Raw genomic sequence first — 22,918 nt, 5'->3', positions numbered from 1 at the left:
CGACAAGAGCCTAGCAAGAGTCCGGCGGAAGCGAGTCCAGCGTAGAAGTCGGCAAGGGCGGGAGGTGGGGAACGGCGGAAGATAGCCTCTCCGCCGTGAGGGCGCTGCAGGAACAGCGCTGAAGACTACGCTCTCTCAGTCGTGGCCGCCGTGCGGCTGAGTAAGCACTGCAACGCGAGACGTCGGACAACGCGGAAGTAAGAGCGAGGAGAGCAGCTTCCCATGGCCAGTCAAGACGCATCGCATCGACCGCAGGCAAGAGACACGTGAGCTCGTCAATACACAACACTAAGGTGGAGAGGTGTGCTCAGATGCGGCGAGTGCGAAACGAGGTGAACGCGCAGAGTCGTGAAGGGAGGAAGACCAAGAGGGGCAATGTAAGAAAATCGAAGTGGGCCAAGCGCGATAAACAGCACAATGCGAGTAAGAGGCTGGGTAGCCCTGAGAGGAGATCATCCTCGTGCAGGAGGTTGTGCGGCTCAGTCGTCGAGGCTGTGCGCGTCCTCCTCCCCCTCGTCCTCCTCGTCGCCGTCGAAGAGCGCCTTGCCAGGGCTCTGGCTCTCGCCGCGCTCGTCCGTCCCCGTCGTCGAGCTCAGCATCGTCCCGAGCTCGTCGTCCTCCTCCGCGTTGCTCTCCAGATCGCTCGGCGGCAGTCCGCCCGCCGCGCGCCTCGCGCCTTCGAGCGCCACGCGCGCCATCACGGGCGTCTTCATCGCGTCGAAGCGGTCGCGCTGCGCGTTGCCAAGCGCGAGGAGCTCCTCGGCCGAGGGCTCGCGCGTGCGTCCGCCGGCGGCACCCGCCGCTTTGCCGGCAGCAGCGGAGAGCGCGCCGCGCGCAGGCGTTTCGCCCACACCGGTGTACAACACTCCCGGACCGGGCGCGGCGGTGAGGCCGAGGGTCTTGGAGAACTGCGGATGGGCGGGGGACGAGAAGAGGAAGGAGGAGAAACCGCCGGGCGGAGACGACGTGCGCGGGAGTGCGCCGAGACCGCTCGTGCTTGCGGAAGCAGCGCCAACGCCCGAGCCGGAGAGTGGGAGGGCAGCCGCTGTGCCAGTCGCGAGAAAGGGGTCGTGCGGGTGAGTGGCGAGTGACGGTTTGGCGGCGAGGGAAGCTGCGGCGGCAAGCGCGCCGGCCGACGTGGTCGTGCGCGAGCCGGCCGGCGCGGGCGTCACGAGCTGCGAGGCGACGGAAGACGACGAGCCGGGGTGCGGCGCCATCGACGTCTCGTGCTCACGCAGCGGATCGTGGTGGTGGTGGTGCGACTGCTGGCGCGCCGAAGAGGACGAGCGGCCTTGGAGGTCGAAGTCGCCGAGTTCGGAGGTGAGGCCGACCGGGTGATGGTGATGCAGCGGGCGCGGCTGGGACGAACTGCTGGTTGCTGCTCCCGCGCCGCTGCTCGACGACCCGCCCGGTCTCCGCCGGCCCTTCTGGCTGCTCGGGCTCACGCTGCGCCCGCGACGCTGCCTGCGCGCACCACCACTCGATGACGTGAAGGCGTCCTCGACATCGCCATCGTCGTCGTCTCCTCCCGCGCCGATCATGTCGCCCTCGCTGTCGCCAATCCCGTCCGGGCCGTTCCCGGCGCCACCTCCGCCAAAGCGCACGACGGGCGAACTCTCCATCGCGATGCGCATGAGGTTGCCCGGCGTCGGCGTCGCGACGAGGCTCATCTCGTGGCTCCACGTCCCGTGCCCTCGCAGCGGGTGTGACAACCCGTCTGCGTCCGCCCCACCGCCCGAGATGGACGCGTACTGGTGCGCCTTTTTCGCCGTGGCGAGAAGCGCATGCGCCGCCGCGGTCGACCCCTCGCCGCTTGACGTGCTCGCGAGGTTCGGCGCGGGCGACTCGCTCCGCCCGCGCTTGCGGGGCGAGACAGCCGCAGCAGGTACGGCCCGCTGCGCCATCGCCGCGGCGGACGACGTCGACGCATGGTTCTGCAGCGCCGACCGCCAGGGCGAGAGCGCGCCGGATCCGCCAGTCGACGCAGCGCGCGAGCGGAGCATGAGCGCCTGCACGGCCGCGTCATCCTCGCTCTCGTCGTCGTCGCCGCCATCGTCGTCGCGCCGCCTGCCCGAGCCCTCCTCCGCCTCGTCCTCGCTGTCCTCCTCGCCGCGCCTTCCCGCCGCCCGCGCCGCAAGTGCCGCCTTCCTGACCGGCCTGCTCCTCCCCGCCCCGGGCGCCTCTCCCCGCACGCTCGAGACGGGGCTCTGCACCTGGATGTGCGCATGCGCCGAGACGGGGCTCGCGGGCATGGGCGACGACGGGCCGGCCTTGAGCGCGAGGAGGATCCCCGCCGCGTCGTCGCGCACGCCCCCTCCTGGCCCGGCTGCAGCGGCGCCCGGCCCGCCGGGCTCTTTGCCCTTCCCGTTCGCACCCGTCCGCCGCAGCTTGACGGGGCTCTCGAGCGCTCCCGCCCGCGAGGCGGACGACGGTGCGGGAACGCCCGCGGCGATGCCCGATGCGGGCGGCTGCTGCGACGTGATGACGCGCGCGGGCGACTGGCGGCGCGCATAGTAGGGCAGCGCGACGGGCGCAGGCTGGCCCGCCGTGGCGATCGGGGTCGGGTGGTGCAGCGCGTGCGGGTGGTGCGCCGCGTGTGCGTGCAGGTGCGCGGGAGAGGGCGGGAGGTCGTACGGGTTGGACGAACTCGCAAACGAAGGGTTCGAGGACGGTCGGCGCGGCGGGAGCGTCGAGGCCGAGAGGAGCGAGGGGTTGAGCGGCTGGCCGTACTCGTCGTACTGGACGTGCGAAGGGTGCACGACGCCGTACCCGAGGTGCGCCTGCTCCTGCGCAACCTGCTGGTGCGCCGGGAGGAACGGGTGCGAGTACGGATTGGTCGACGCGCCCGCGACGCCGTAGTGGTAGGCCCCCGCCGCCGCAGCCGGGTGGTGCTCGTCGCCAGCGAGGTCGTGCGGGTACGCGGGCGGCAGGGACGATGCCGAGCGCTGCTGGTGCCGCAGACCGAGGTACGGGTCATGGTGAAGCGAGCCGAACGCACCGGCGCCCTGCTGCTTCGTCGGCGTGCGGCCGTAGACGCTCGCGCCGCCGGCTCCGTAGAACGGGTTGCTGGGCGGCACACCGTATGGCACAGGCGCGCTGCCACCGCGACCTGCTGCACCGCCATCGCCGCTCCACCCGCTGACGGACCCGTTCTCGAAGCTCGAGTCGCCCTCGTCGTCGCCCGCCCCGGCGCCCGGGACGGCGCCGCCGCTCTCGCTAGCGGGTGTGCCGACGGAGCCAGCGACTGAGGGCTCGGCGAGCCCGTCGTTGCTCGCGACGGAAGAGCCGCCCTTGCCCCCAGTCTTCTCGAGGCGGTTCTTGCGCGCCCAGCGCCGCTTCGACTCGAGCGTGCGCGTGCGCTTCTCTTCTTCGGATCGTGGTCGGCTGGCGTCTGCAGTACCGAAAAGCGTCAGATGAGCCATTGGACACGAGCCAAACAATGAGACGCGTCGGGTCGCGTCCTGCTGCGCGAGGCATGCAGGCTGTTCAAGACGCACCATTGTCCCAGCGCGTCCGTCGCGGCTGCTGGCTCAGCGGGATGCCATGCTTGTCCTGGAGGTGGCGACGCCAGATGCTGCGGGCGTGCTTGCCGCGGTAGATCTTGTCGCAGTGCGGGCACTTGAAGTCGATGTCGGCGCTCGATGCGGGGCCGGCGGGGTTGAGCGTGTAGTCGGGTGCGAGGTACGCCCCGTCGGGCTTGACGTCGCTCTCTGCCGCCGAGCCCGGGTCGACGGACGACGCCTTTGCGGCGGCGCCGGCGCCCTTGTTTGATGCCTTCTTGCGCGTCGACGCCGGCTTGGAGCTCGACGAGGGTGCGGCTGCAGGAGCGCGGTTCAAGTTGGGTGATTGTGGCGCGAGGACGGGGCGCGCGTAGGGGATGTGCGTAGCGGGAGGGACGGGAAGCGATGACGAGGGCAAGTGGTGCGGCGGCGGCGGGGGCATGAGGGCGGCATCGGACAAGTGCGGAGGGACGGCGCCGTAGACGACGGCGGGATGCCACAGGTGTGCGTGAGGATCGGCAGGCGGCGGCAGATCGGGATAGACGTGCATCGCCGAGACGCGCCGCGGCGAGAGCGGGTTGTTTACGACGCGCGAGGGGCGGACGGGGGCGGTTGGCGGGCGCGGAGGGCGTATGTACGGGTGCAGATGGGGCGTGTGGATATGTACAGGGCAAGACAGGGACAAGCACGGTCGAAGCAAGCGGGCAAGCGGGCGCGCAAGAGAGGCAGAGGGCAACCGAGGCGCGCGAAATGCGTCAAGTCGCGCAGAGCCGCACAGCGAGAGAGCGGGCCCGGATCACGGCACCACGGCGCGCAGGGGGGCGAGGGAGGAGGCAGAGGGGAGCACGGCACGGTCAGCGACTCGGACCACACGCGCACGCTCGTCCAGAGGGCGACTCACGGCGTGCAGGCGCAGGCGAAGGCGCCGGGTCGAAGTCGTCGTCGGGGTCGGCCTCCTTCGCGCGCTGCGTCGGCTTGCGCGTGCGCCCGCTCGAGCGACTGCCTGCTCCGCCCGCTGGCATCCTGCCCGGGCTGCAACAGCGCGCTGACGGTGAGCAGAGCCCGGAAGCGAGGGCGCCGCCCGCGAGCAAATCCAGCGACTCGCCTCGCCGCCGCCGCCTTTCCCCCGCCCGAGACTGCCAGGAGGGAGCGAGCAGGGTACCAGGCTGCTGATAAGGGCTGGCGTGCTCCGGGCGTGTCCTCCCTCGCTCGTCCCGCAGCTCGCTGAGCCGGAATCTGTGCGCCCCGCCTCGTTCAGCCAACTTCTTCTGCCGGCGTCACTCTGCGGCAACACAGCCCTGCGGGGCTGGCGAAATGACCGCAGTCCATTACAGGAATCTCTGGGATCCTCTGAGTGGAGTGGCGCGCTTCGGCGTGACGTTGCGGGCAGTGCGATCATGACCTCGCTGACCCAGACGACCGGCCCAAGTCTCCCGCTTCTGCTCGCTGGACCTGCTGACTTGCGCCAATGCCTTCAGACAGCTCACGGGAATCGTCTGCGCTGTCTTGCATGCCCGAACATGACCGCCGAGCGTCTCATTGCTTCCTGCCTTTGCTGCCGTCCCTGCTTGCCTTGCGCTCACACGCTAAATGCTGATTGCTTGGTCGCCACTGTTGCATCAGTTGCGATGTTTACAACGCACAGGAGCAAGTCGGCGGTACCTCCAGTAGGTGCTTATGCTTCCGAGCCCTCACCAGCCGAGCGTGCTCGTTCGTCAATCTGTCGTCTGCTCGGTTGCGGTCCTCTTCCGACCACTGAAAGTGCGTCTCGCGCTGACAAAGCATCCCAGCTCGACGGAGTTCCCATCAGCCCCGGCCGCTCTTGCACCACGACTGATGATCGCAGTCCTGTCGCAGCCGTCAAGACCGCCTCCGACCGAGTGATCTACCTCGAACGCCTGGCTGAGCACGTTCGTGTGCCCGACGACCTCTGCGATGCTTGATCGCGTGGGTTTGAGTCGTGGCAGCGGCGCGCACCTGCAACTCATCGCCGCCGGCCGACAGGTGGTGCCAAGGCTATTCTTGCCCCATTGGTCGCCGAACCGGGTGTGCCGATTTTGGCCCTCGACCTTGCGTCTCCTCGCACGTTCTCTCTGCGTAGCCAACCAGCTCGCGAGCACGCTGCCCCTTCGCCTGAACGTGCTTTCGATCTGCCTGCATGCTTAGCGGATTCATGGCGGGCGAGTCGGGCACAGCCGCCCGGTTCCGCACTTGTTCCACCAGCTGCTCTTCTGCTTCTTGCTTCTGCTTTGTGCACTCTCAGCCTCGTCTGCAACAGCCATGGTCCATCTCTCGCTCGCTGCGCTTGCGTCCTCGGCGCTCCTCGTCTCGGCCGGCCCGGTCAAGCGCGCCTCGTCTGTCGCTGCTTCTGATGCAGGCATCAGCGTCTCGGACGTCTACCCGCCGACGGGCACGGCTCCGAACCCGACACTCTTTCCCGACGAAACGCAGGTGGGCTACCCTGGCCCGACGCCGAGTGTGTCATTCCCTCCGCACGCCTACCTCGACGTCGCTGACCACTTCTTTCCACACACAGCTGGCGTCGAGCCCTTCGCCGTCCAGACTGCCGCGTCCTACCCTAGGCACACGGACATCTACCCGCTCGTCGTGCCCGCCGCAAGCGACGCCCAGGATGCAAAGTCGTTCGACATGAGCAAGTACTGGGGCAACCTCTCGCCGCAGTACTCGGTCAACCCGGCGCAGTACGGCCTTGCGCAGGCGTCGCCGGCTGTGCCGGACAATTGCGAGGTCGTGCAGGCTCATCTCTACTTCCGCCACGGTGAGGCTTTGCCGGGGTTGCCCATTCGGCGAACACGCCGCACTGTCGCCCTACGTTCACTGACACTGCGCCTCGCTCGCAGGTGCTCGCTACCCGACGACGGGCGCTCCGCCCTCGACCTTCGCCGGTAAGGTGCACAACGCGACTCAAGCCGCCGGCGGGTTCACTGCGTCGGGGCCGCTCGCGTTCCTCAACGACTGGACGTACAAGCTCGGCGCCGAGCTGCTCACGCCGTTTGGGCGCAAGCAAAACTTTGACTTTGGCGTCGCGAGCCGACAGCTGTACGGCAAGCTGCTCAACAACTTTACCGAGGCGGGCACGATCCCCGTCATGCGCACCCAGAGCCAGGATCGCATGGTCAAGAGTAAGTCTACCTCCCTGATGGGGAAAGAGGAGACGGTACGCACAGCCCGAATCACCTCGCTTACGCCTTCCTCGTTGCTGCTCCCGCTCCAGCTATGCTCAACTTTGTCGCAGGCTTCTTCGGCGTGGTGCGTCATTCTCTTTGTACTACACCGTTGAAAGATGTTGAAGAAGCTGACATTGCGTCGTCGACAGCCCGAGTACCAGGACCAAGTCAACATCGAGATCGAGCTCGAGTCGCGTGGCTTCAACCTCTCAGGCGCGCCTTACGAGATCTGCACCAACTCGAACAACGCGTACGGAAGCGTCGGTTCGACTGCCGCGACGGTGAGTTTCGCTGAAGAGACTGAACCTTCCCAATCTCGGCCGCTCGTCCGGCCATCGCAGTGCTGACTGTTCACCACTGCAGGCTTTCACCAAGCCGTACTACGAGAAGACTGCCGAGCGCCTCAACAAGCACCTGTCGGGCAACCTCACCCTGGTCGCGACCGACATCAACGCTATGCTCCAGCTGTGCTCGTACGAGACCGACGCGCTCGGGTACTCGTCCTTCTGCCCGCTCTTCACCGAGGACGAGTTCCGCGTGTACGAGCAGGCGTACGACATCCAGTTTGCGGGCAACAACGGGTTCCAGTCGCCCGTCTCTGCCGCGCAGGGCAAGGCCTACCTCGAGGAGCTCATTTCGCGCCTCAACCACTCGCTCATCACCGAGTGGGACTCGGCGACGAACGCGACGCAGGACGGCAACGAGGAGACGTTCCCGCTGAACCAGAGCCTCTATGCCGACGCCGCGCATGAGGTGTCGATCATGGACGCGCTCACGGCGCTCAACCTCACGGCGCTGACGGGCTACACCGACTTCCCGCCCGTCGACAAGCTTTCGACCGACCACGTCTACGGCGCGTCGCGCGTCGTGCCTTTCGGCACGCAGTTCCAGCTCCAGGTGCGTTTGAGCCACGACGGCGCGGAACCGAGGGGCCCCTGGGCTGACTCTTAGGTTCGCGTAGGTCCTCGAGTGCCAGCCGTCGGTCCCGACCAAGCAGATCCGGATGATCGTCAAGTCCGTCCCCTCGCCTCCCTCGCTTGATCTTCCGCGCGAAACTGACAAGTGCACCTACCTCTACAGCGACGCCGTCGTCCCGCTCAGCTACCCCGGCTGCAAGCCCGACCCGAACGGCCTGTGCGCGTACGACACGGTCCTCGCCGGCCTCATCCAGCGCCGCGACGAGATCGACTTTGACCACGCGTGCTTTGGCAACTGTGCGTTTCTTCCCCTCTCCCGTTCGACTTGTGCTGCTGCTGACACTGCACCGTCGAGCAGACACTCTCCCTGAGTACGGCTCGATCCACAGCGGTCTCGCCCCGAGCGCTTGAGGCCGCACCCTCCTCATCCCGCCAATTTCACTTCGTATTTCGTTTCTGCGCGCTTGACATAGATCTTTCTCTCCTCCCTCCCACCTTCTGACTTACTCTGAAGTATTTGCTGTCTTTTGTGATTCGGTACTAGACAGGCGGCTGGCTGTGCAGCCCGCCCTCGCCGTAGAAAAGAGCCGAACTGAGCTCGCAGTGACTGCTGCAAATACCGCACAGCTTGGACTCGCTTTTGCTCTGCTTTCTCATAGAGATGCCTGCATGCTGAGTAGAGAGACGAGTGCTGGTGACGCCCACGGTCAATGCGTTTTGGAACAGAGCGGAGGATGCGTTGCACAGAAGGGAACAAAAGTGCCGAGAAGGATTACTGATGGATGCGAGACTAAGCTCGACGGTCGAATGTCTGTGGCTGTACACGGGGCGTTCATGCGACGGTGGGAGAGGCTCGGTGCGAGTTTGGGAAGGTCATGCAGGGCGCGACGATGCAGGTGGACGAGACGGAGAGGGCGTTTCAGGCAAGCGGGAGAAGCGCGATGGCCAGCGACAGAGCAAATGCAAGACTTCGCATAAGGCCGATCATTCTATTAGCAGCAGCTCGGCGTCTGAGCGAGTCTGGCTGAAGCGTGGGAACCCTTGCGCACCTCTTCCACCCATCACCTCCACTAGCATGCTGACGCGCGCCACTGCCGTCGTCGGTAGCGGCCTCGGCAGCGGACGAAGCGGTAGGCACGACGGGACTGGTTGAGGACGGCGTGCGGGACGAAGAGGTTGAGCGCGCAGAGGTCGTGCTCGAAGTGGGAAGCGTGGAAGTGCTGCGATGGGTGAGCGTCAGTTGCATCCTCGCACGAGCTAGAGACATTAGCCAAGCGCTCGCAATGTGCCAGAGCGGAAGCGACTCAGATTGCCAGGACGCACCTCGTCTCCGACTCCACGCTCGTGCTGCTCGCCGTGCTCGTCGTGCTCGTCTCGTCGTCGTCAGCGCCGCTCGTCGTCGATGTGCTCGACGGGACGGACACGGTCGAAGTGGCGACGGATGAGGCGGGGATCGTAGTCGTCGGGACGAGGGACGAGACGGTCATGCCGGCGTTGGTGCCGAGGCTGTGTGCACACACGTGTGAATGACCTTCTCGGTCCGGAGCGTACGGACGCCGCAATGCCGACATCCGCGAAGCGATTCGAGGGAAGAACGCACCACTCGCTCGACGTTCCGGAAAGGATGGGGATCGGTGCCGAGTATCCGAGAGCACCGGTCGCGTCCTAGCAGATGCAGCGTTTGGACACGTCAGTGCTCCGGGGCTCAACGGACGCTGAAGGACGAAAGCGCCGCGACTGACGCGAACTGAGAAGGTAATGTCCTGGCCTGGGTCGGAAGCGAGATCTCGTCAGCGCGGCAGTCGAAATGCAACCCTTCGCCGCACTCCGCCGAGTCGTGACGACGGGGCTGACTGCGGCGACGCGTCCGAGGAGAAGCAAGGCGGGAAGAAACGCACCGGCTTCAAGGTCGACGAGCCAAGTGACCGTGCCCGGCGCCGTCACCTCCGGGAGCGTCTCGAGCGGGGCGGCGCTGACCTGACCGCCGGGGAGCACTGTCATTCTCCGGTGTCAACGAGGGGACATCCGCCGGGGCAGGAGGGAAAGAGAGGAAGAGGGGGGCGGACCGGAGACGGTGTAAGGCGCGGAGCCGCCTTCGAGCGTGAGCGCGACGGGGAGGCACTGCACGACAGAGGCGGGGGAGGTGATCGTTTGAGCGGAGACGGGGGAGGGCGTGTCGAGGAGGGAGAGCAGGAGGATGGAGAAGGGGAGAGGCAGGAGCACGGAGGAGAGCGGAGAGAGCATGGTGGCGAGTGAAGGAGCCGAAGTACGAGTCTGGGCTTGTAGAGGAAACCGGGAGCGAAGGAGACGGAGGTGCAACGAGCGCGAGAGAGGGCGAGGGTGAGGGACATCGCCGGTCTCGGCGCCGAAGCGACGGACAGGAGACGTGGCGGCGAGATGCGCGTGCAAGGCGGGCCTGAAGACGGGTGTCGTCGAGCACTCTGCGTACAGCGTCAATACAAGGCTCATACCATGCTGCGTCCATGCCAAGCACATCGAAGCGAAAGCAGCGCAGCCATCTGCAGCACGTCTCGAGCATCGCCCGAGCGAGTAGTACGGAGAGGGTCACGGCGGCAACAGGTAGACACAGACACAGCCTGTCGGGGCGGGACACGTAGTGGACGAGAGCGCGGGCCGGACGGGCGGCAACGATTGCTGGGCAACTACCGGAACAGAATGACGAGCGTTGGTACGGGGAACTGCGAACGGCGAACGGCGACGGAAAGGCTGCCACTGAAGACGGGCGGGACGTGTAGGATACAAGCGTGCGGATCCTCCTAGGATGTACATGCTGGCAGAGCGGGGACGCGAAAGGGGCGAGATGTCGGAGTTCACTCGTTGATCGTGAGCCCGGCGACGGCGTTCGCGACGGCATCCGAGCCGGAGCGCGACTCTGCGAAGCGTGAGCGGTGTCAGCGGCAGTAGATAGGCGTCGTCGACACACAGAGGCGCTCCACGATGAATGGAGGGACTCGTGCGACCAACACGACCGAGGGCCGACTCACCCGTCCTGCGGTGCCCGTTTACTCCCGCCCCCCCGTGCCCCGCCGCCACCCCCGCTCCTCCACCGCCAAACCTCCTCGGCGCCTCACCCGCAACGATCCCTCCCGGCCCGCCGGGCGTCTCGGGGCTGCCCGAGCGCCAGTTTCCCGCGAGGGGCGAGACGGGGCTCTCTGCGCCTGCGCCGCCGTCGACGGGGCTCGAGGGGCTCACGGCGGCGGCGGCGGCCATGCGGCGGTCGATCGACTGGCGCGTCCACGACGCCGTGCGGTTGTGGCCCGCCGCCGCCCTCGCTGCGCCTCCGTCTGCCCCCGCGCTCGCGCCCGCACCCGAGGCTGAGACAGGGGAGCCACCTGCGCCGAGCCCGAGGGACTGCGCGAGCGCCTGCCCGCCGCCGCTCCCGAGCGCACTTCCTGTGCTCGTGCGCCGCTGATGCCCTCCTCCTCCTCCCCCTCCGCCCGCGATGGAGCGGCTGCGCGGACGGTTGTGCACCGCTTGGAGGATCTGCGGGACGTCGGGACCGGTGTAGGGGACGATCGAGGGGGCGTAGGTGTGCGTGGTCGAGGGGGAGAGGGCGGGCGGGGGGGAGGTGACGAGCGAGAGGAAGGCGCGCTTGGCTGTGTGAGCCAGAGCGCGAGTCAGTAGGCGGCCCCTGAGCGACACCAGCACTCGGTGCGGGACGGGCGGACGCAGGAACGGGCTGCAGCCGCGCAAGGCCAGGCCCTTCCGTGCGGTCGGCGAGAACTCGTCTCTTCGACGCAACCGTCTAGCAGTGGACCTCCGTCGCTCGCACACATACACGCGAGTGAACCGGAGGACCCAGGCCGGATCCACGCGCCGGAGAGAAGCAGAAAACTGCCGCGACTCACCGACGGTCGCGTCGCCAAAGACGATCCACGCGCTCGTGTCGTCGCGCCACTTGACCTTTAGCCCGCCATGGTCGTCCTGCCACTCTGCGAGCAAGTCCTGGAGGTCCTTGGTCTTTAGCTGGGGCGAGAAGTTGCTGACGAGGAGGACGCGGGTCTGGTTGGTCGTGCTCGGCGACGCGGTCGCGCCGGGGACGACGTGCGGCGGGACGACGCTCGAGAGCGAGGTGATGCTCGACGACGAGCGGTGGTGCCCGTGGCCGTGCGGGACGTGCTGCGGGACCGCAGAGGGCCCCGAGGAGGAGGGCGAGGGCGAGAACGAGCTGCCGCCGGGTGAGAAGGCGCTGCTGGGCGAGAAGGACCTGCATTGCGCGTGCTTGTCAGCTCACACAGGCTCCTTGCGGCTGTGGATCGTCTCGAGACGAGGGGAACGGGCGAGGTGGGGCGGGGCGTACATGGCGGGAGCAGACACGGAGACAGCGGAGAGCAACGGAGTACAGGGAAGGTATGCACAAGGACAGCTCAGGCAGCACACGCTCTGACTCGCTCCTCTCGGGCGACTGCAGCGGACAAAGGACGAGCACCCGACGCAACGGCCTCGCCTCCGCCGCAGCACACGACTCGCGCCTCGCAGCCGCAGAAAACACTAGCACAGGGACCACAGGGTGTACGAGTGACTTGTACGTACGGGCAGCAGACAAGTAAGAAAAGAGCGACGCCCACGGGATTGACGCCTCTTCGCCGAGCCAGCCGACTCTCCCGCAACGCTGCACCGTGTCCTTTCAGACTAGGTCGCATTCGCACTGAACCTGACGCCTCTCCCGGAAGCCGCCACGGGACAGACTAGGCCTTCTTCCACTCCTTTCCGCTCCACACGCTTCCGCGCTCGTCGTCGTCGTCGACTTCGACCGACGAATGCCCGGCCGAGAATGGGTTGGACACTGTGTCTCGCGCGTGTGAGTGCGCCCAAACTGATCAGAGAAGCGAGAGAGTAGGGGACGGAGCGACGCACTGCGCGAATGGACCGACTCTGCCCTTGTCGCCGCCATGGCCGGGTCCCTCTCGAGCGGCGCGACCCTCCCGCCCTCGAATCCGCTCCCCCAGGCATTCGCACCGCCGTGCACGACCGATGCTGATGCGTGACGGACCGGCAGCGGGGCGGAGAAGCGGCTTCTGAGGCTCGGAGGGCGCGGCTGCGCGAGACTGGCAGCTGGAGAGTGGGAGGGAGGGTTCGAGAAGGGGTTGGAGCGCACTGAGCGCGGAGCGGCGGAGAAAGAGGAGGGGGGAGCGGCGGGGTGAGGAGGAGGACGAGGGGGAGAGTGAGCGGAGGGAGGGTGGGAGGAAAGTGAGGGGGCGCGGTGAGCTGGGACGGGACGCGGCGCTGTGCGTGCAAGCGAGCGGTGAGCAGATCGCACGGGCCCGTGAACGGAGCGAACGCAGACGCACCTGGTCTCGCGGGAACGGCCGTCGCTCCCGCCGTCGGCTTCCACCCCATCGACGCGCTCAGCGCCCTGAGCTTCTCGACGACCCACTTCCACGCGTCCACAAACACCCAGCGCACGTCGCACGCCCTGAGCGCCGCGACGAGCCACGGCGGATACTCAGTCGGGGGTCTGCCCCCAGGCCACGCCCAGCGCTCCTCGGCCCACTCGCTGTCCCTCATGCGCGCGCGGGCGCGCTCGGTCCAGCGCTCGAGCGGGGGCAGGCCGTGTGTGAGGACGAGGGCGACGAGCTGCAGGAGGGTGACGAGCCCGGGCGAGAGGACGTACGAGCAGTGGTAGGCGGCCCAGGTGAGGTAGTAGGCGAGCGGGCGGAGCGTGGGGGCGTAGGGCGCGAGGTAGGGCGCTATTGCGAACGAGGGCATGCGGATCGGGCTGGGCTGGGCTTCGGTCGAGAACGGAGCGTGGGACGACGCGATGGGGAGACAGAGCACAGCCGAGGTGCGGGACAAGGACAGCGGAAAGTCCGCGGATGCAGCATGGCAGGCTTTGAGTCGGAGTAGAAGGAGAGCAGCTTGTTTTAGCAGCACCGCAGGCGAGACAGAGAGCACAGCGTGTGAAGCAGGTCGAGGAGACGCAGCGAGCAAGCGATCCGAGCACGGCACGGGCGAGGATGAGAAGAGCAGAGCGAGTCAAGCACAGCAGTACGAACAGATGCTGAGCCTAGCCAAGCTCTCAAGCGGTGTTGGTCGCGAGAGCGGTGATCAGCTCTTGGGCAAGCTCGACGGTGCGCGATCGCCGCTCTCTGCGTCCTCTGTCGCTCGCAGTCCAGCCGAGATGGTGCGTGTGCAGTCTAGAGCGAAGGAGAGCACAGCAGACACTGACCACCGCCCTGCCCTGCCCTCGCCTCGCCCTATGTCGCCACCGTCTCCTCGTCCCTTCACCGCCCCACTCGCTCACCTCGCCGCCCGCTCGACTCGCTCTGCTGACCCTGCGACACGTCCACACCAGCTCCGTCGCCAAGCTCGCCAGCGCCGCGAATTTCTCTACCAAAAGTCGCTCGAGCAGAAGGAGCAGCAGATCTGGCAGCGCAAGCAGGCCGTAAAGGACCTCCTCGCAAAGGGCAAGGAGGCCCCGCGCGGGCATGGCGCAGGCGAGCGCGAGATGCGCATGGACGCGGCCCAGGACGGTCCGTCTTCGCGGCAATGCTCGAGGTCGGCGACCACTCCTGGATGAGCTGACCCGTCTTGCGCGACACAGCCCCGCTGACCCACATCGACGACGAGTACGCCCAGGCGGGCATCGACGACCCGCGCGTGCTCATCACGACCTCGCGCGACCCCTCGTCCAAGCTGCAGCAGTTTGCCAAGGTGCGCCTCGCGTCTCCTCCCCCGCTCCTTTCGCATCCCGCTCACCGCTGCCCGCCGCCCGCGCTGCAGGAGCTGCGCCTCTGCGTCCCCAACTCGACGCGCATCAACCGCGGTAACTACGTCATGTCCGAGCTGTCGGACGCGTGCCGCGCCAACCAGATGACGGACCTCATCGTCGTGCACGAGCACCGCGGCGTGCCCGACGCCCTCATGCTCAGCCACTTCCCGCACGGCCCGACCGTCCTCTTTACGCTCACGGGCGTCGTGTTGAGGCATGACCTGGGCGGGCTGCAGGGAACGACGATCAGCGAGGCGTACCCGCAGTGCGTTGCATGCTTCTGCTCGTTCGCCTGCGCTTCCCTCGTGACGGGCCCCTCGCTGACGTGATTTGCTGATTGCACAGCCTCATCTTCGAGGGCTTTGGCTCCAAGCTCGGCAAGCGCGTGCAAGACGTCCTCAAGTACATCTTCCCCGTGCCCAAGTGCGTCCCATGCCCGCCCTCTTCTCCCTCTTCCTGTCACTGACGGTATCCCGAGCGAGCAGGGAGGACGCCAAGCGCACAATGACGTTCGTCAACGAGGGCGACTTCATCTCGTTCCGCCACCACGTCTTTGTCAAGACGTCGCACAAGGAGGTGCAGCTCGCCGAGGTCGGCCCGCGGTTCGAAATGCGACGTGCGTCCGCTTCCCTCCTCTGTCCCTCTCTACGGCGCGTGCAAGGCTGCACGCGTCGAGATTGAGGTGGTAGGTGGAAGCTGGATGCACAGCAGCTGACCCCCTCTTCTCTCCCCCGTGCGCAGCATACGAGATCCGCAACGGCACGATTGAGCAGCAAGAGGCCGACGTCGAGTGGGTTCTGCGGCCGTACATGCGCACGGGCCGCAAGCGCAACCAGCTCTAGGCGCGCTTCCCTCTCCCTCGCTCGCTCGAGGTCGCGTCTTCCCTCGTGTATCGTCGTTTCTCCCTCCCCGCATCTAGAGCTCCATTCCAGTGTTGTAGTCTTGCATACCGTTGTACTGTCATATCTCGTTCTGCTCGCACTCGAAGGGCAGCCGCAAACAGAGTCTAGCGAGAAACCAACAGTTGCACGAAACGTCGCGGCAATGCCCGCCCTCATGGCTTTCCGCCCGCCTCCTCGCCCTTCTCCTCCGCACCATCTTCCAGCTTCTGTTTCTTCGCCCCCTTCCCCGCCCCCTCTCCGTCCACCGCCGCTCGCTCCTCCTCCGCCGCACTCCGCTTCTCGCCAGCCTTCTTCCCATCGTCCTTCTCGCCCGCCGCCTTTGTCGTCACCGCCGCCGCAGCAGCACTCTTCTTGTCCCCCGCTGCGGCTTTCGCTCCACCCGGCGCCGCTGCCGCTCCGCTCGCAGCAGCCTTTTTCCCCGCCCCTCCGCCGCCGAGGACCACCCCCGCGAGCGTCTTTTTCCCCTTGCCCTTCTTCTTGACTGGCAGCGGCGCCGCCGCAGTGGAAGAAGGTATAGGGGCGGGCGTGACGGACGAGGAAGAGGCGGAGGCGGAGGGGGCGGCGAGGGAGGAGAGGGAGGCGAGCGAGGCGGGGGGTGGGGGAGGGGCTGAGCGGGCCGTGACGGCTCTGCGTGCGACAATAGACTCAAGTCAATTTTCTGTCACGGTACGGATTGAGAAGAGGGAGCGGGGGATCAAGGGGCGAGAGCACGCCGACGCAACTGCTTGTACGCGCGCATCTCCTCGTCGATGAGGCGCTTGCGCTCGCGCTCCTCGTCGTTCGTGTCGTCGATCATCGAGTCGAGGAAATTGATCTCGTCCTCGTCGAGCGCGCGGAACTGGTTCTCTGTGTGATACAAGGGCGGGCGAGTGGGTGAGCGGCGGAAGAGACGAAGAAGGACGAGGCGGGAGAGAAGGGACGCACTGAACTTGAGCTGCTCTTCGAAAGCTTCTTGCTTCTTGTTCTGTGCAGGCAAACGAAGGATGATCAGTACAGGCGCGTCTATGGAGCGAGTTGCCCAGGTGCGAGCGAGATGAGCGGAAGCATCGAGCGGTGGACGAAGCGGGTGTATACGCCAGCGACCGGCAGACAGGCTGCAGTCGAGTCTATACTCCCCATAGGCCCTCTGCAATCCACCCACGAGCCCGTCGGGCGTTGACACCGCCTCCCCACCTCGGAGCACCTTGTCGAGACGAGGGCCAGCGAGCGCACCTTGTTCTCCTGGAGGCGTTCAAACAGGCTCCTCGGGTCGTAGCTCTCCTGCACGACCTCCTTGGGCGGCTCCTGCCCGAGCCGGGCGTACGCCGCCTTCCACTCCTCCTGCCGCTTGGCCTGCGCCTCTTCGAGCTGCTTCGACGATACAAAGCGCGACGAGACGCCCGTGGAGAGGCCCGCTGGGGTGGAGGACGCGTCGGACATCTCGGGGTACCTCTGGCGCAATCGCTCGGCGTGGAAGCGGGTGTCGTCGACTCCCGACGAAACGAGGAGCTGCTCTTCCTCAGACACTCCACGCCGCATCAATGTGCTACCGTGCTGATTGGTACAGACCATCTTTGCTGCTCGGCACGGTCGTGCAAGTGTTCCCGCGCTCGTCTCCTCTTCCGCGCCGTGCTCTCTTGCCGCTCTCCTGTCGCTTGCACCGCCTCGGCACCGCTCTCCTGTCAACAAAAAGCGCTTTTCGTGTCTGCTCTCCTGTCTACGGACCGGGACGTCCGCTCAGAGCTCGCTCCATCCGCACTAGCTACTTCCCTTGCTCTGTCCGCCGCCACCATGTCATCGGAGGTCTCTGTCGCGCCAGTGGTTCGCTGCGACCCATGGCGGAGCGCCTTTGTGAAGCTACACCAACAGCTGTGCAAGTCCACACGCGAACTCTGGGGCTATCATGTACAGTACGACTGTGCGTGCGTTCGTGTGCCATCGCACTGGACGTGACGCTCATACACTACGCCGCGCGCAAGGGCCTGTTGCACTTAAATGTATGAAGACCATGGCTCAGCTGGCGAGCGGGCAGGAGCTCGAGGTCCCCTCCCCGGTTGGTACTCAGGTTCGGCGCTTTACATTGCCATTCTCACGTGCGGACGTGGGTTGATCATGGCTAAGCAGGTCATCAGGATTCGCTACGCGGACGCAAAAACAGACGATGAGGCCGCACGACTCTTCGACGCGAGCAAGGAGTGGTCAAGTCAGTGCGTCCGCCAGCTGCAGCAGGTCCCGCCTGTTCACCCGTGCGGCACTTGACTCCCACTTTCGCGATTGACAGGTTTGCGCCATTCCACTTCCTTCCAACGACACATGCGCTTGTAGGCGACTCCGACCCCGACAGCTGGCGCCTCGACTGGCGCATCGCCGCGCAAGATGGTTCGATTGTGACGCTGTGCACCGACAACTTGAACGTCGTGTTCCTCTCCATCCTGCACGACCTTGCCAAGCATGCACAGCATCACGACTGGGCAACGCACCCTTCGCGCAACGTGGTCTATGCCGTGCGCGGCCTCCGCATCTTTATCGAGGAGGACACGGAGTTCTCTAGTCGGGACAAGCATTTTCACCCTCACTTCAGCGTCGCGCCGGTGTCCAAAAGCTATCTGGCTTTTGTCGGCAAGGAAATCACGTACGCCTCTACCGCATCGCGCCCGTGGCACCCCGGTGCGGGCAACCTTCTGCGCGCAATGCTCGACGGCGCAGAGCGGCAACGCTTCCTCACCGAAGTGGTCAAAAGTGAGCAGCTACAGGAGGGAAAGGTCGACTCGGAAGAGCGGGAGGAGCGTCTGGCTCGCACGGCGCGCGCCTGCACCAAGGCGTTCGAGTTCTGGGAGGTGCGCGTCCACGTTCGCACGGGGCCATTCTCCACGCAGCATGACACTGACTGACTTGCGTTGTCTATTTCGCAGGCATACTGGACCGCGTACACGCTCAAGCATCCTCAGGAGCAGGCCGCCGCTTAACGGCCAAATCGTCGGCTCCTTCCGCGTTCACTCTCATCGCGCGCGCACACCAATTCTAGCGTTCTTTCCCCTTACGTCTTCACACTGTGCAATTCGTCATGTACGGCCGAGGGCTACAGAGCCAGACGACGAGGGACGGGAAAGTACCGTGCAACCACCTCGTTCCGCTTGGCGAGCGAGTGCGAGCCGCGCCGCGGTGAGCGCTCGCGGCGCTGGCTCTCGCGGCGCTGCTGGTGCGCGGGATACACGAGGCTGTCGAGGTGCTGCAGCGGCCGAGTGCGTCAGTGGTCTGTCAATTAATTTTGACAGAACTTAGCAGCGCACCTCCCAAAACGGAAGCGCAGTCCGCGCGCTCGAGAGATACGACCGCTTGACCTTGCGCATCCTCTGCTCCGTTACCAGGGCCCGCGCCCGCGCCGAGCCCTCCCGAAGAAGGTCCATCTCCCACTCGGCTTGAATCCGCGCGAGGTCGGCGTTCCGCGCTGAGTGCTGCATCGCTTCGTCCGCAGATGCGGTCCACGGCGGATGTGCGAGGAAAGGCAGTGTCGTCCAGTTCAAGAGATCGTGCGCCCGTCCGGATGCGTGGAGGACCTGGTAGAAGACGCGCTGGTAGAACCGAAGGATGCGGATCCGAGCGGGCGGAATGATGCCCGTCTCTTGCGCGAGCTCTTGGAAGAGATAGGCGGCGATGCCCTTTGGGCTGAGCATCTTGGCCTTACGAGGGGAGGCGTGCTCGAGCGGATACGGGAAATACTCGTAACAATCGCTCGTGGGCGCAAATGGCAGCGCCTCCAAGACGACGTGGTAGATGGCATCGCTGCGTGATGTGCTTGGTCAGTCCATTGCGTACTCACATTGACGCAGACTGCTGGACAGACTGGACCGTGACGACCTGGAGGCGGTGGCTGCCGTTTTGGCTGGGGACGACGGGCAGCTCGACGTGAGCGAGCGGGTCTTGCCCCGGCTCGACGAACAGGACAAGCGGCTGGGTGACGAAGGGACTTTTGAGCAGAGTTGACGGAGAAAGAGCAGGAGCAGCAGACCTGGTCATCAAGTGGGAGCGGCGTTTCATGCAGCTCGTCGCCGAGACCTCTGTGGGCGTCTGGCACGTCCGCTTCCGAGTCGCTGGCCTCGAGGAGACCCGGAACAAAAGTCATGCTGACGTCGACTGTCGACCCGGGAGTCAGTATGCGACGGGAACCCCACTTGGTGAAACGTACGTCCAAACACAGGAGGTTCTAGCGACGGCGGCCAGTAGCGGAGAAGCTCGGCAGCTGCCGCTTGCTGAATCAAAGCAGGCGCCTTCCTGGAGGTGAGCAGCTGCGGCATGCTCTATCGCAAGGGCGAGGTAGATGGATGAGAGCGCAACGAGAGTAATGGAAGAAGCGAGCGAAAGAGGCTGTCCCCACTCGGCGCTCCCCACGCGCACACGAGACGCTTGCCTTGCAATGCAAAAAGTCGCGTGACCGTGAGCAAGGAATTGCGGCGGTCTGCCGCAGGCGTTGCGGCAGCAGGCGGCAACCCGTCAAGTAAAGGAGACCCAGCACAGCCGCGCAGAAGTCCGGCCCGTGCAGAGTGGTGCAGCCTGCGCACATCACCCAGAAGAGACAAAATCGTGGGGCTTGAGGCTGTACACGCAGGGAAGTAGGAATCAGTGCAGCTTATTACGCGACGGAGTTGATCCGTCACTCGGCAGACGTCTTTTGCCCCACTTCCACTGGCCCAGTGAGCCGCAGAGCTTGTCAAGCACGGCAAGTAGAGGATACAATGCACGGAGGCGCAAATTGACAGGGTTCAACCCTTGCTCAGGCTGTCAACCTGCCACTCTGAGCACTCCCAATCCGCCTCGTTGCCCTGGACCGGTCCCAGCCGCTTCTTTGCTGCAGCAATGAGCTCCTGCACCGTGCCGTACCCGTTGTACTGGAGAACGGACAGCAAGACTCGGCACGTCTCGCTCGATGCGGGCAATGCCGGAAGGTAGACCGGCGGGCTGTCGGGTGGCGGTATGTCGAGCACGATGCCGCGCTCTGCAATGGTTGTGACAAGAGAGACTGATCAGCGGGAGGAAGACATGTGCTCATGAGAAGGGCGCACCGGAGAGGTGACCGCGCTGCTCGGGCGAGAGGACGAGTGACGGCAGGTTGCGCAGGCCTGGCACGTTGGTTGCATCGTATCGAAACATGCCTGAGACGTCGAAGCGCTCAAGCTCGACCCGAAGCACCAGCTTGAGATATTGATAGCGGCACACGAGGAGAACTGCGGGTGCCGCGATTGTCAGCGCGGTGCTCGCGCGCATTGGTGAACCATCTGCGGCTTACACAACCAGGTTGGGAGATGCGCACTGTACGATCTCTGATCCGCAAGTAATTGCTGCTCGTCTGCAGTACGCCGCGCTTGGTCGCCGCGCTTCCAGCGGGGTGCCCATCGGTGTCTGGACGGTAGGGGAGCGACGAGGCGCTGTCGCGTGTCAGCCATCCGCCTCGCCACAGTCATGAGAGGCGCAGATGCCTCAGACCAGCCGCTGATTGACTGGATGATGGCCTCGTACTCAGCGAAGTAGACCGTCGGGACGCAGTGTAAGTAGTCGTGGAGGGCGGGCAGCAACGAGGGTGGGAGCAGCGGCTGCTGAATGGTCGCGAAGGGTACTTTCGACGTCTCTACAGGACTAGAAAGCAGCTCGCGAGGAGCAGCCGCGTCCACCGAAGTGACGATTGACATAACAAACGAGCAGAGGAAGCGAGGTAAGCGAAGCAAGCGTGCAGAATGTCGGTGCGCCTAGGACAGGCTACGGATCCACAGTAAGACGCCGGCAAGCAAGCACTGCGCCTGCAGAGGAGAGTGTCCGAGCAAGACGTTGGCGTCGATCTCGTCGGTCGCGTCTCGCTTGCTCGTCCGCACCTCGCCCTCTCGCTCGACGAGAGAAGCTGCGAGTGCGTGCTTGCGATGCCGACCATTCTCTCGACGGCGCTGTCGCTGCCCCCAGCGACGCGTGCGCTCACGGGCGCGCTCGTCGCGCTCTCGCTCCTCTTCGCCGTCCTGCGCCTCTCGTCGGCGCCAAAGGACCTGCGCGCAATCTTTGGCGCGGCCGGCGACGTCTCGCTCGCCTTCCCCTGGCTCGTACTCGTCCCGGGCAACCTCGTGTGGGCACCCTGGACCCTCCTCACCGCCGCCTTCGTCGAAACCAACCTCATCGAAGTGCGTCCCCTTCTGCTGCACTTGAGACGACTGCCACGCTGTCGAGCACGGCAAGAGGGCTGTGAGCAGCGCCAACCGCGACTGACACCTCGCGACGAACTCGCAGTTCCTCATCTCGCTCCTCACCCTCCCGCTCGCCGCCCGCTACCTCGAGCGCGTCTGGGGCCCGACCGAGCTGCTCAAGTTTGTCGGCGTGACCGTCGTCGCGTCCAACGTCATCGCCGTCGTCGTCAACATCCTCGAGAGCATCGTCCTCGGCGACAAGGCCCTCTTCCTGTCCGTCCCCACCTTCGGTCCCGAGAGTCCCGAACGTGCTCACCCGCAGCATTCGCTCGCGCAGCTATGGCATGTCGTACCACGGCCTCATGGCGCTCCAGGTTGCCTTCCTCGTCGCCTTCACCCAGCTCATCCCCGAGCACCAGGTCCAGGTCTTTGGCGGCCTCTTCAAGATGCGCGTAAAGTCGCTCCCCATGCTCTACGTCACCGTCTCGAACGTGGCGTGCGTCCTCGGGTACCAGAGCCCGTACATCCTCGTGCGTTCCTCGTGGCCCGCCCCTCTTGCTCGCCCGCGCAGCGCTAACGGATGTCCTCGTATCCCGGGCCTGCCGCCGCAGATCCAGTTCGGCTGGCTCGTGTCGTGGTTCTACCTCCGCTTCATCAAGTACAACGAGGGCGGCGACTTCCGCGGCGACCGCAGCGAGACCTTCTCGTTCGCAAACTGGTTCCCGCCCTTTGCCCAGTGCGTCGGCTCGCTTCTTCCCGGCTTGCAAGCGTACAGCAGCGCGCTCTCCTCGTCTGCGCACAAGCACGGGTCAGTCCTGACCCTCGTGGCACGACTCGCAGGAAGTACGTGACGATCCTCACGACGTTCGCCTTCAACCTCGCCGTGCGCTTCAAGGTCCTCCCCGCGTGGGGCATCGACCCCGAGTCGGGCGTGCCCGGATCGGGCAGCGGCTACGCACAGGTGCCTGGCGGACAGCGCGCTGAAGCAGAGCGGAGGCGGTGCGTCCTTCGTCCTTTCTGCCTCTGCCGCGTGCGAGCATCGCTTCGGTGCGCGAGACAGGTGCTGAACACCATTTCGGACGTACAGGCAACTCGCCCTCGAGGCGCTCGACCGCCGCATGGCCGCACCCCCTCCCTCTACCGCCTCGCGCGCGCTCTCGGCCGCCGCAGGGCGCGCCACGTCGCCCGCGCCGCCCAGTCCCAACCCGGGCGCTCCCGCGGTCGGTGGTGCAGAACCGGTCAAGAGTGCCGAGGGGCCGGCGGGGGTCAAGGAGGATGCGTAGTGATCGGTTCTTGCGGAGAGGGGCGAGAAAGAGGGAGTAGGAATCGACATCTTCTTGCACACAAATACCCAGCTTCGCGCTTCCGGCTTCGTGTTGTTGAGCCCTGCCAACTTGTAGGCTCGTGCTCGACTCGAGAGTCACTTAGTCGGCGGAGGTTGCATGTTCCGCCGTCGCGCGTACGTCCGAATCCTTCTGCCTCGTGCAACTCGCTCGTATTGCACGCTACGTATCAGCCGGATTGTTGCTCGTCGT

At 65.7% G+C, this 22,918-nt stretch overlaps 11 protein-coding genes across 11 annotated transcripts; 4 read left to right on the top strand and 7 right to left on the bottom strand.

Annotated features, from left to right (window-relative positions):
* Positions 1 to 479: 479 nt before the first annotated feature.
* JCM10292_002181 (uncharacterized protein) lies at positions 480 to 4,050 on the bottom strand (the record flags this gene model as incomplete). The annotated part of the gene is made up of 2 exons (XM_076645602.1): positions 480 to 3,391; positions 3,498 to 4,050. 2 exons carry the CDS (start codon positions 4,048 to 4,050, stop codon positions 480 to 482), a joined length of 3,465 nt encoding a protein of 1,154 aa, XP_076509129.1.
* A 1,730-nt stretch (positions 4,051 to 5,780) lies between these two features.
* Positions 5,781 to 8,016, top strand: JCM10292_002180 (histidine phosphatase family protein; the record flags this gene model as incomplete). Its single annotated transcript, XM_076645601.1, has 8 exons — positions 5,781 to 5,976; positions 6,037 to 6,279; positions 6,362 to 6,643; positions 6,736 to 6,770; positions 6,838 to 6,969; positions 7,052 to 7,585; positions 7,650 to 7,902; positions 7,964 to 8,016. The coding sequence occupies 8 exons, from the start codon at positions 5,781 to 5,783 to the stop codon at positions 8,014 to 8,016; spliced, it is 1,728 nt and encodes a 575-aa protein (XP_076509128.1).
* A 508-nt stretch (positions 8,017 to 8,524) lies between these two features.
* On the bottom strand, positions 8,525 to 9,849 carry JCM10292_002179 (uncharacterized protein; the record flags this gene model as incomplete). The annotated part of the gene is made up of 7 exons (XM_076645600.1): positions 8,525 to 8,573; positions 8,655 to 8,825; positions 8,929 to 9,111; positions 9,206 to 9,270; positions 9,348 to 9,373; positions 9,504 to 9,599; positions 9,672 to 9,849. The coding sequence occupies 7 exons, from the start codon at positions 9,847 to 9,849 to the stop codon at positions 8,525 to 8,527; spliced, it is 768 nt and encodes a 255-aa protein (XP_076509127.1).
* Positions 9,850 to 10,436: 587 nt separating this feature from the next.
* Positions 10,437 to 11,928, bottom strand: JCM10292_002178 (uncharacterized protein; the record flags this gene model as incomplete). The annotated part of the gene is made up of 4 exons (XM_076645599.1): positions 10,437 to 10,498; positions 10,611 to 11,222; positions 11,475 to 11,794; positions 11,861 to 11,928. 4 exons carry the CDS (start codon positions 11,926 to 11,928, stop codon positions 10,437 to 10,439), a joined length of 1,062 nt encoding a protein of 353 aa, XP_076509126.1.
* A 386-nt stretch (positions 11,929 to 12,314) lies between these two features.
* On the bottom strand, positions 12,315 to 13,335 carry JCM10292_002177 (uncharacterized protein; the record flags this gene model as incomplete). The annotated part of the gene is made up of 3 exons (XM_076645598.1): positions 12,315 to 12,412; positions 12,484 to 12,852; positions 12,918 to 13,335. The coding sequence occupies 3 exons, from the start codon at positions 13,333 to 13,335 to the stop codon at positions 12,315 to 12,317; spliced, it is 885 nt and encodes a 294-aa protein (XP_076509125.1).
* Positions 13,336 to 13,747: 412 nt separating this feature from the next.
* On the top strand, positions 13,748 to 15,180 carry JCM10292_002176 (Brix domain-containing protein; the record flags this gene model as incomplete). Its single annotated transcript, XM_076645597.1, has 7 exons — positions 13,748 to 13,750; positions 13,922 to 14,099; positions 14,171 to 14,280; positions 14,350 to 14,603; positions 14,684 to 14,761; positions 14,824 to 14,954; positions 15,080 to 15,180. 7 exons carry the CDS (start codon positions 13,748 to 13,750, stop codon positions 15,178 to 15,180), a joined length of 855 nt encoding a protein of 284 aa, XP_076509124.1.
* Positions 15,181 to 15,392: 212 nt separating this feature from the next.
* JCM10292_002175 (PSME3-interacting protein) lies at positions 15,393 to 16,659 on the bottom strand (the record flags this gene model as incomplete). Its single annotated transcript, XM_076645596.1, has 4 exons — positions 15,393 to 15,867; positions 15,963 to 16,086; positions 16,165 to 16,204; positions 16,453 to 16,659. 4 exons carry the CDS (start codon positions 16,657 to 16,659, stop codon positions 15,393 to 15,395), a joined length of 846 nt encoding a protein of 281 aa, XP_076509123.1.
* A 672-nt stretch (positions 16,660 to 17,331) lies between these two features.
* On the top strand, positions 17,332 to 18,185 carry JCM10292_002174 (uncharacterized protein; the record flags this gene model as incomplete). Its single annotated transcript, XM_076645595.1, has 3 exons — positions 17,332 to 17,426; positions 17,501 to 18,056; positions 18,132 to 18,185. 3 exons carry the CDS (start codon positions 17,332 to 17,334, stop codon positions 18,183 to 18,185), a joined length of 705 nt encoding a protein of 234 aa, XP_076509122.1.
* A 113-nt stretch (positions 18,186 to 18,298) lies between these two features.
* On the bottom strand, positions 18,299 to 19,514 carry JCM10292_002173 (uncharacterized protein; the record flags this gene model as incomplete). The annotated part of the gene is made up of 5 exons (XM_076645594.1): positions 18,299 to 18,448; positions 18,510 to 19,002; positions 19,064 to 19,170; positions 19,229 to 19,353; positions 19,406 to 19,514. 5 exons carry the CDS (start codon positions 19,512 to 19,514, stop codon positions 18,299 to 18,301), a joined length of 984 nt encoding a protein of 327 aa, XP_076509121.1.
* A 465-nt stretch (positions 19,515 to 19,979) lies between these two features.
* JCM10292_002172 (uncharacterized protein) lies at positions 19,980 to 20,481 on the bottom strand (the record flags this gene model as incomplete). The annotated part of the gene is made up of 2 exons (XM_076645593.1): positions 19,980 to 20,212; positions 20,280 to 20,481. The coding sequence occupies 2 exons, from the start codon at positions 20,479 to 20,481 to the stop codon at positions 19,980 to 19,982; spliced, it is 435 nt and encodes a 144-aa protein (XP_076509120.1).
* A 647-nt stretch (positions 20,482 to 21,128) lies between these two features.
* On the top strand, positions 21,129 to 22,666 carry JCM10292_002171 (uncharacterized protein; the record flags this gene model as incomplete). The annotated part of the gene is made up of 6 exons (XM_076645592.1): positions 21,129 to 21,380; positions 21,487 to 21,656; positions 21,721 to 21,913; positions 21,995 to 22,119; positions 22,224 to 22,382; positions 22,471 to 22,666. The coding sequence occupies 6 exons, from the start codon at positions 21,129 to 21,131 to the stop codon at positions 22,664 to 22,666; spliced, it is 1,095 nt and encodes a 364-aa protein (XP_076509119.1).
* Between the last annotated feature and the right edge of the window lie 252 nt (positions 22,667 to 22,918).

Source organism: Rhodotorula paludigena (genome assembly GCF_050403205.1).
Source record: "Rhodotorula paludigena JCM10292 DNA, Rt_paludigena_JCM10292v1_ctg1, whole genome shotgun sequence".
Taxonomy (NCBI): Eukaryota; Fungi; Basidiomycota; class Microbotryomycetes; order Sporidiobolales; family Sporidiobolaceae; genus Rhodotorula; species Rhodotorula paludigena.
This window is presented reverse-complemented; position numbering and strand designations above follow the sequence as displayed.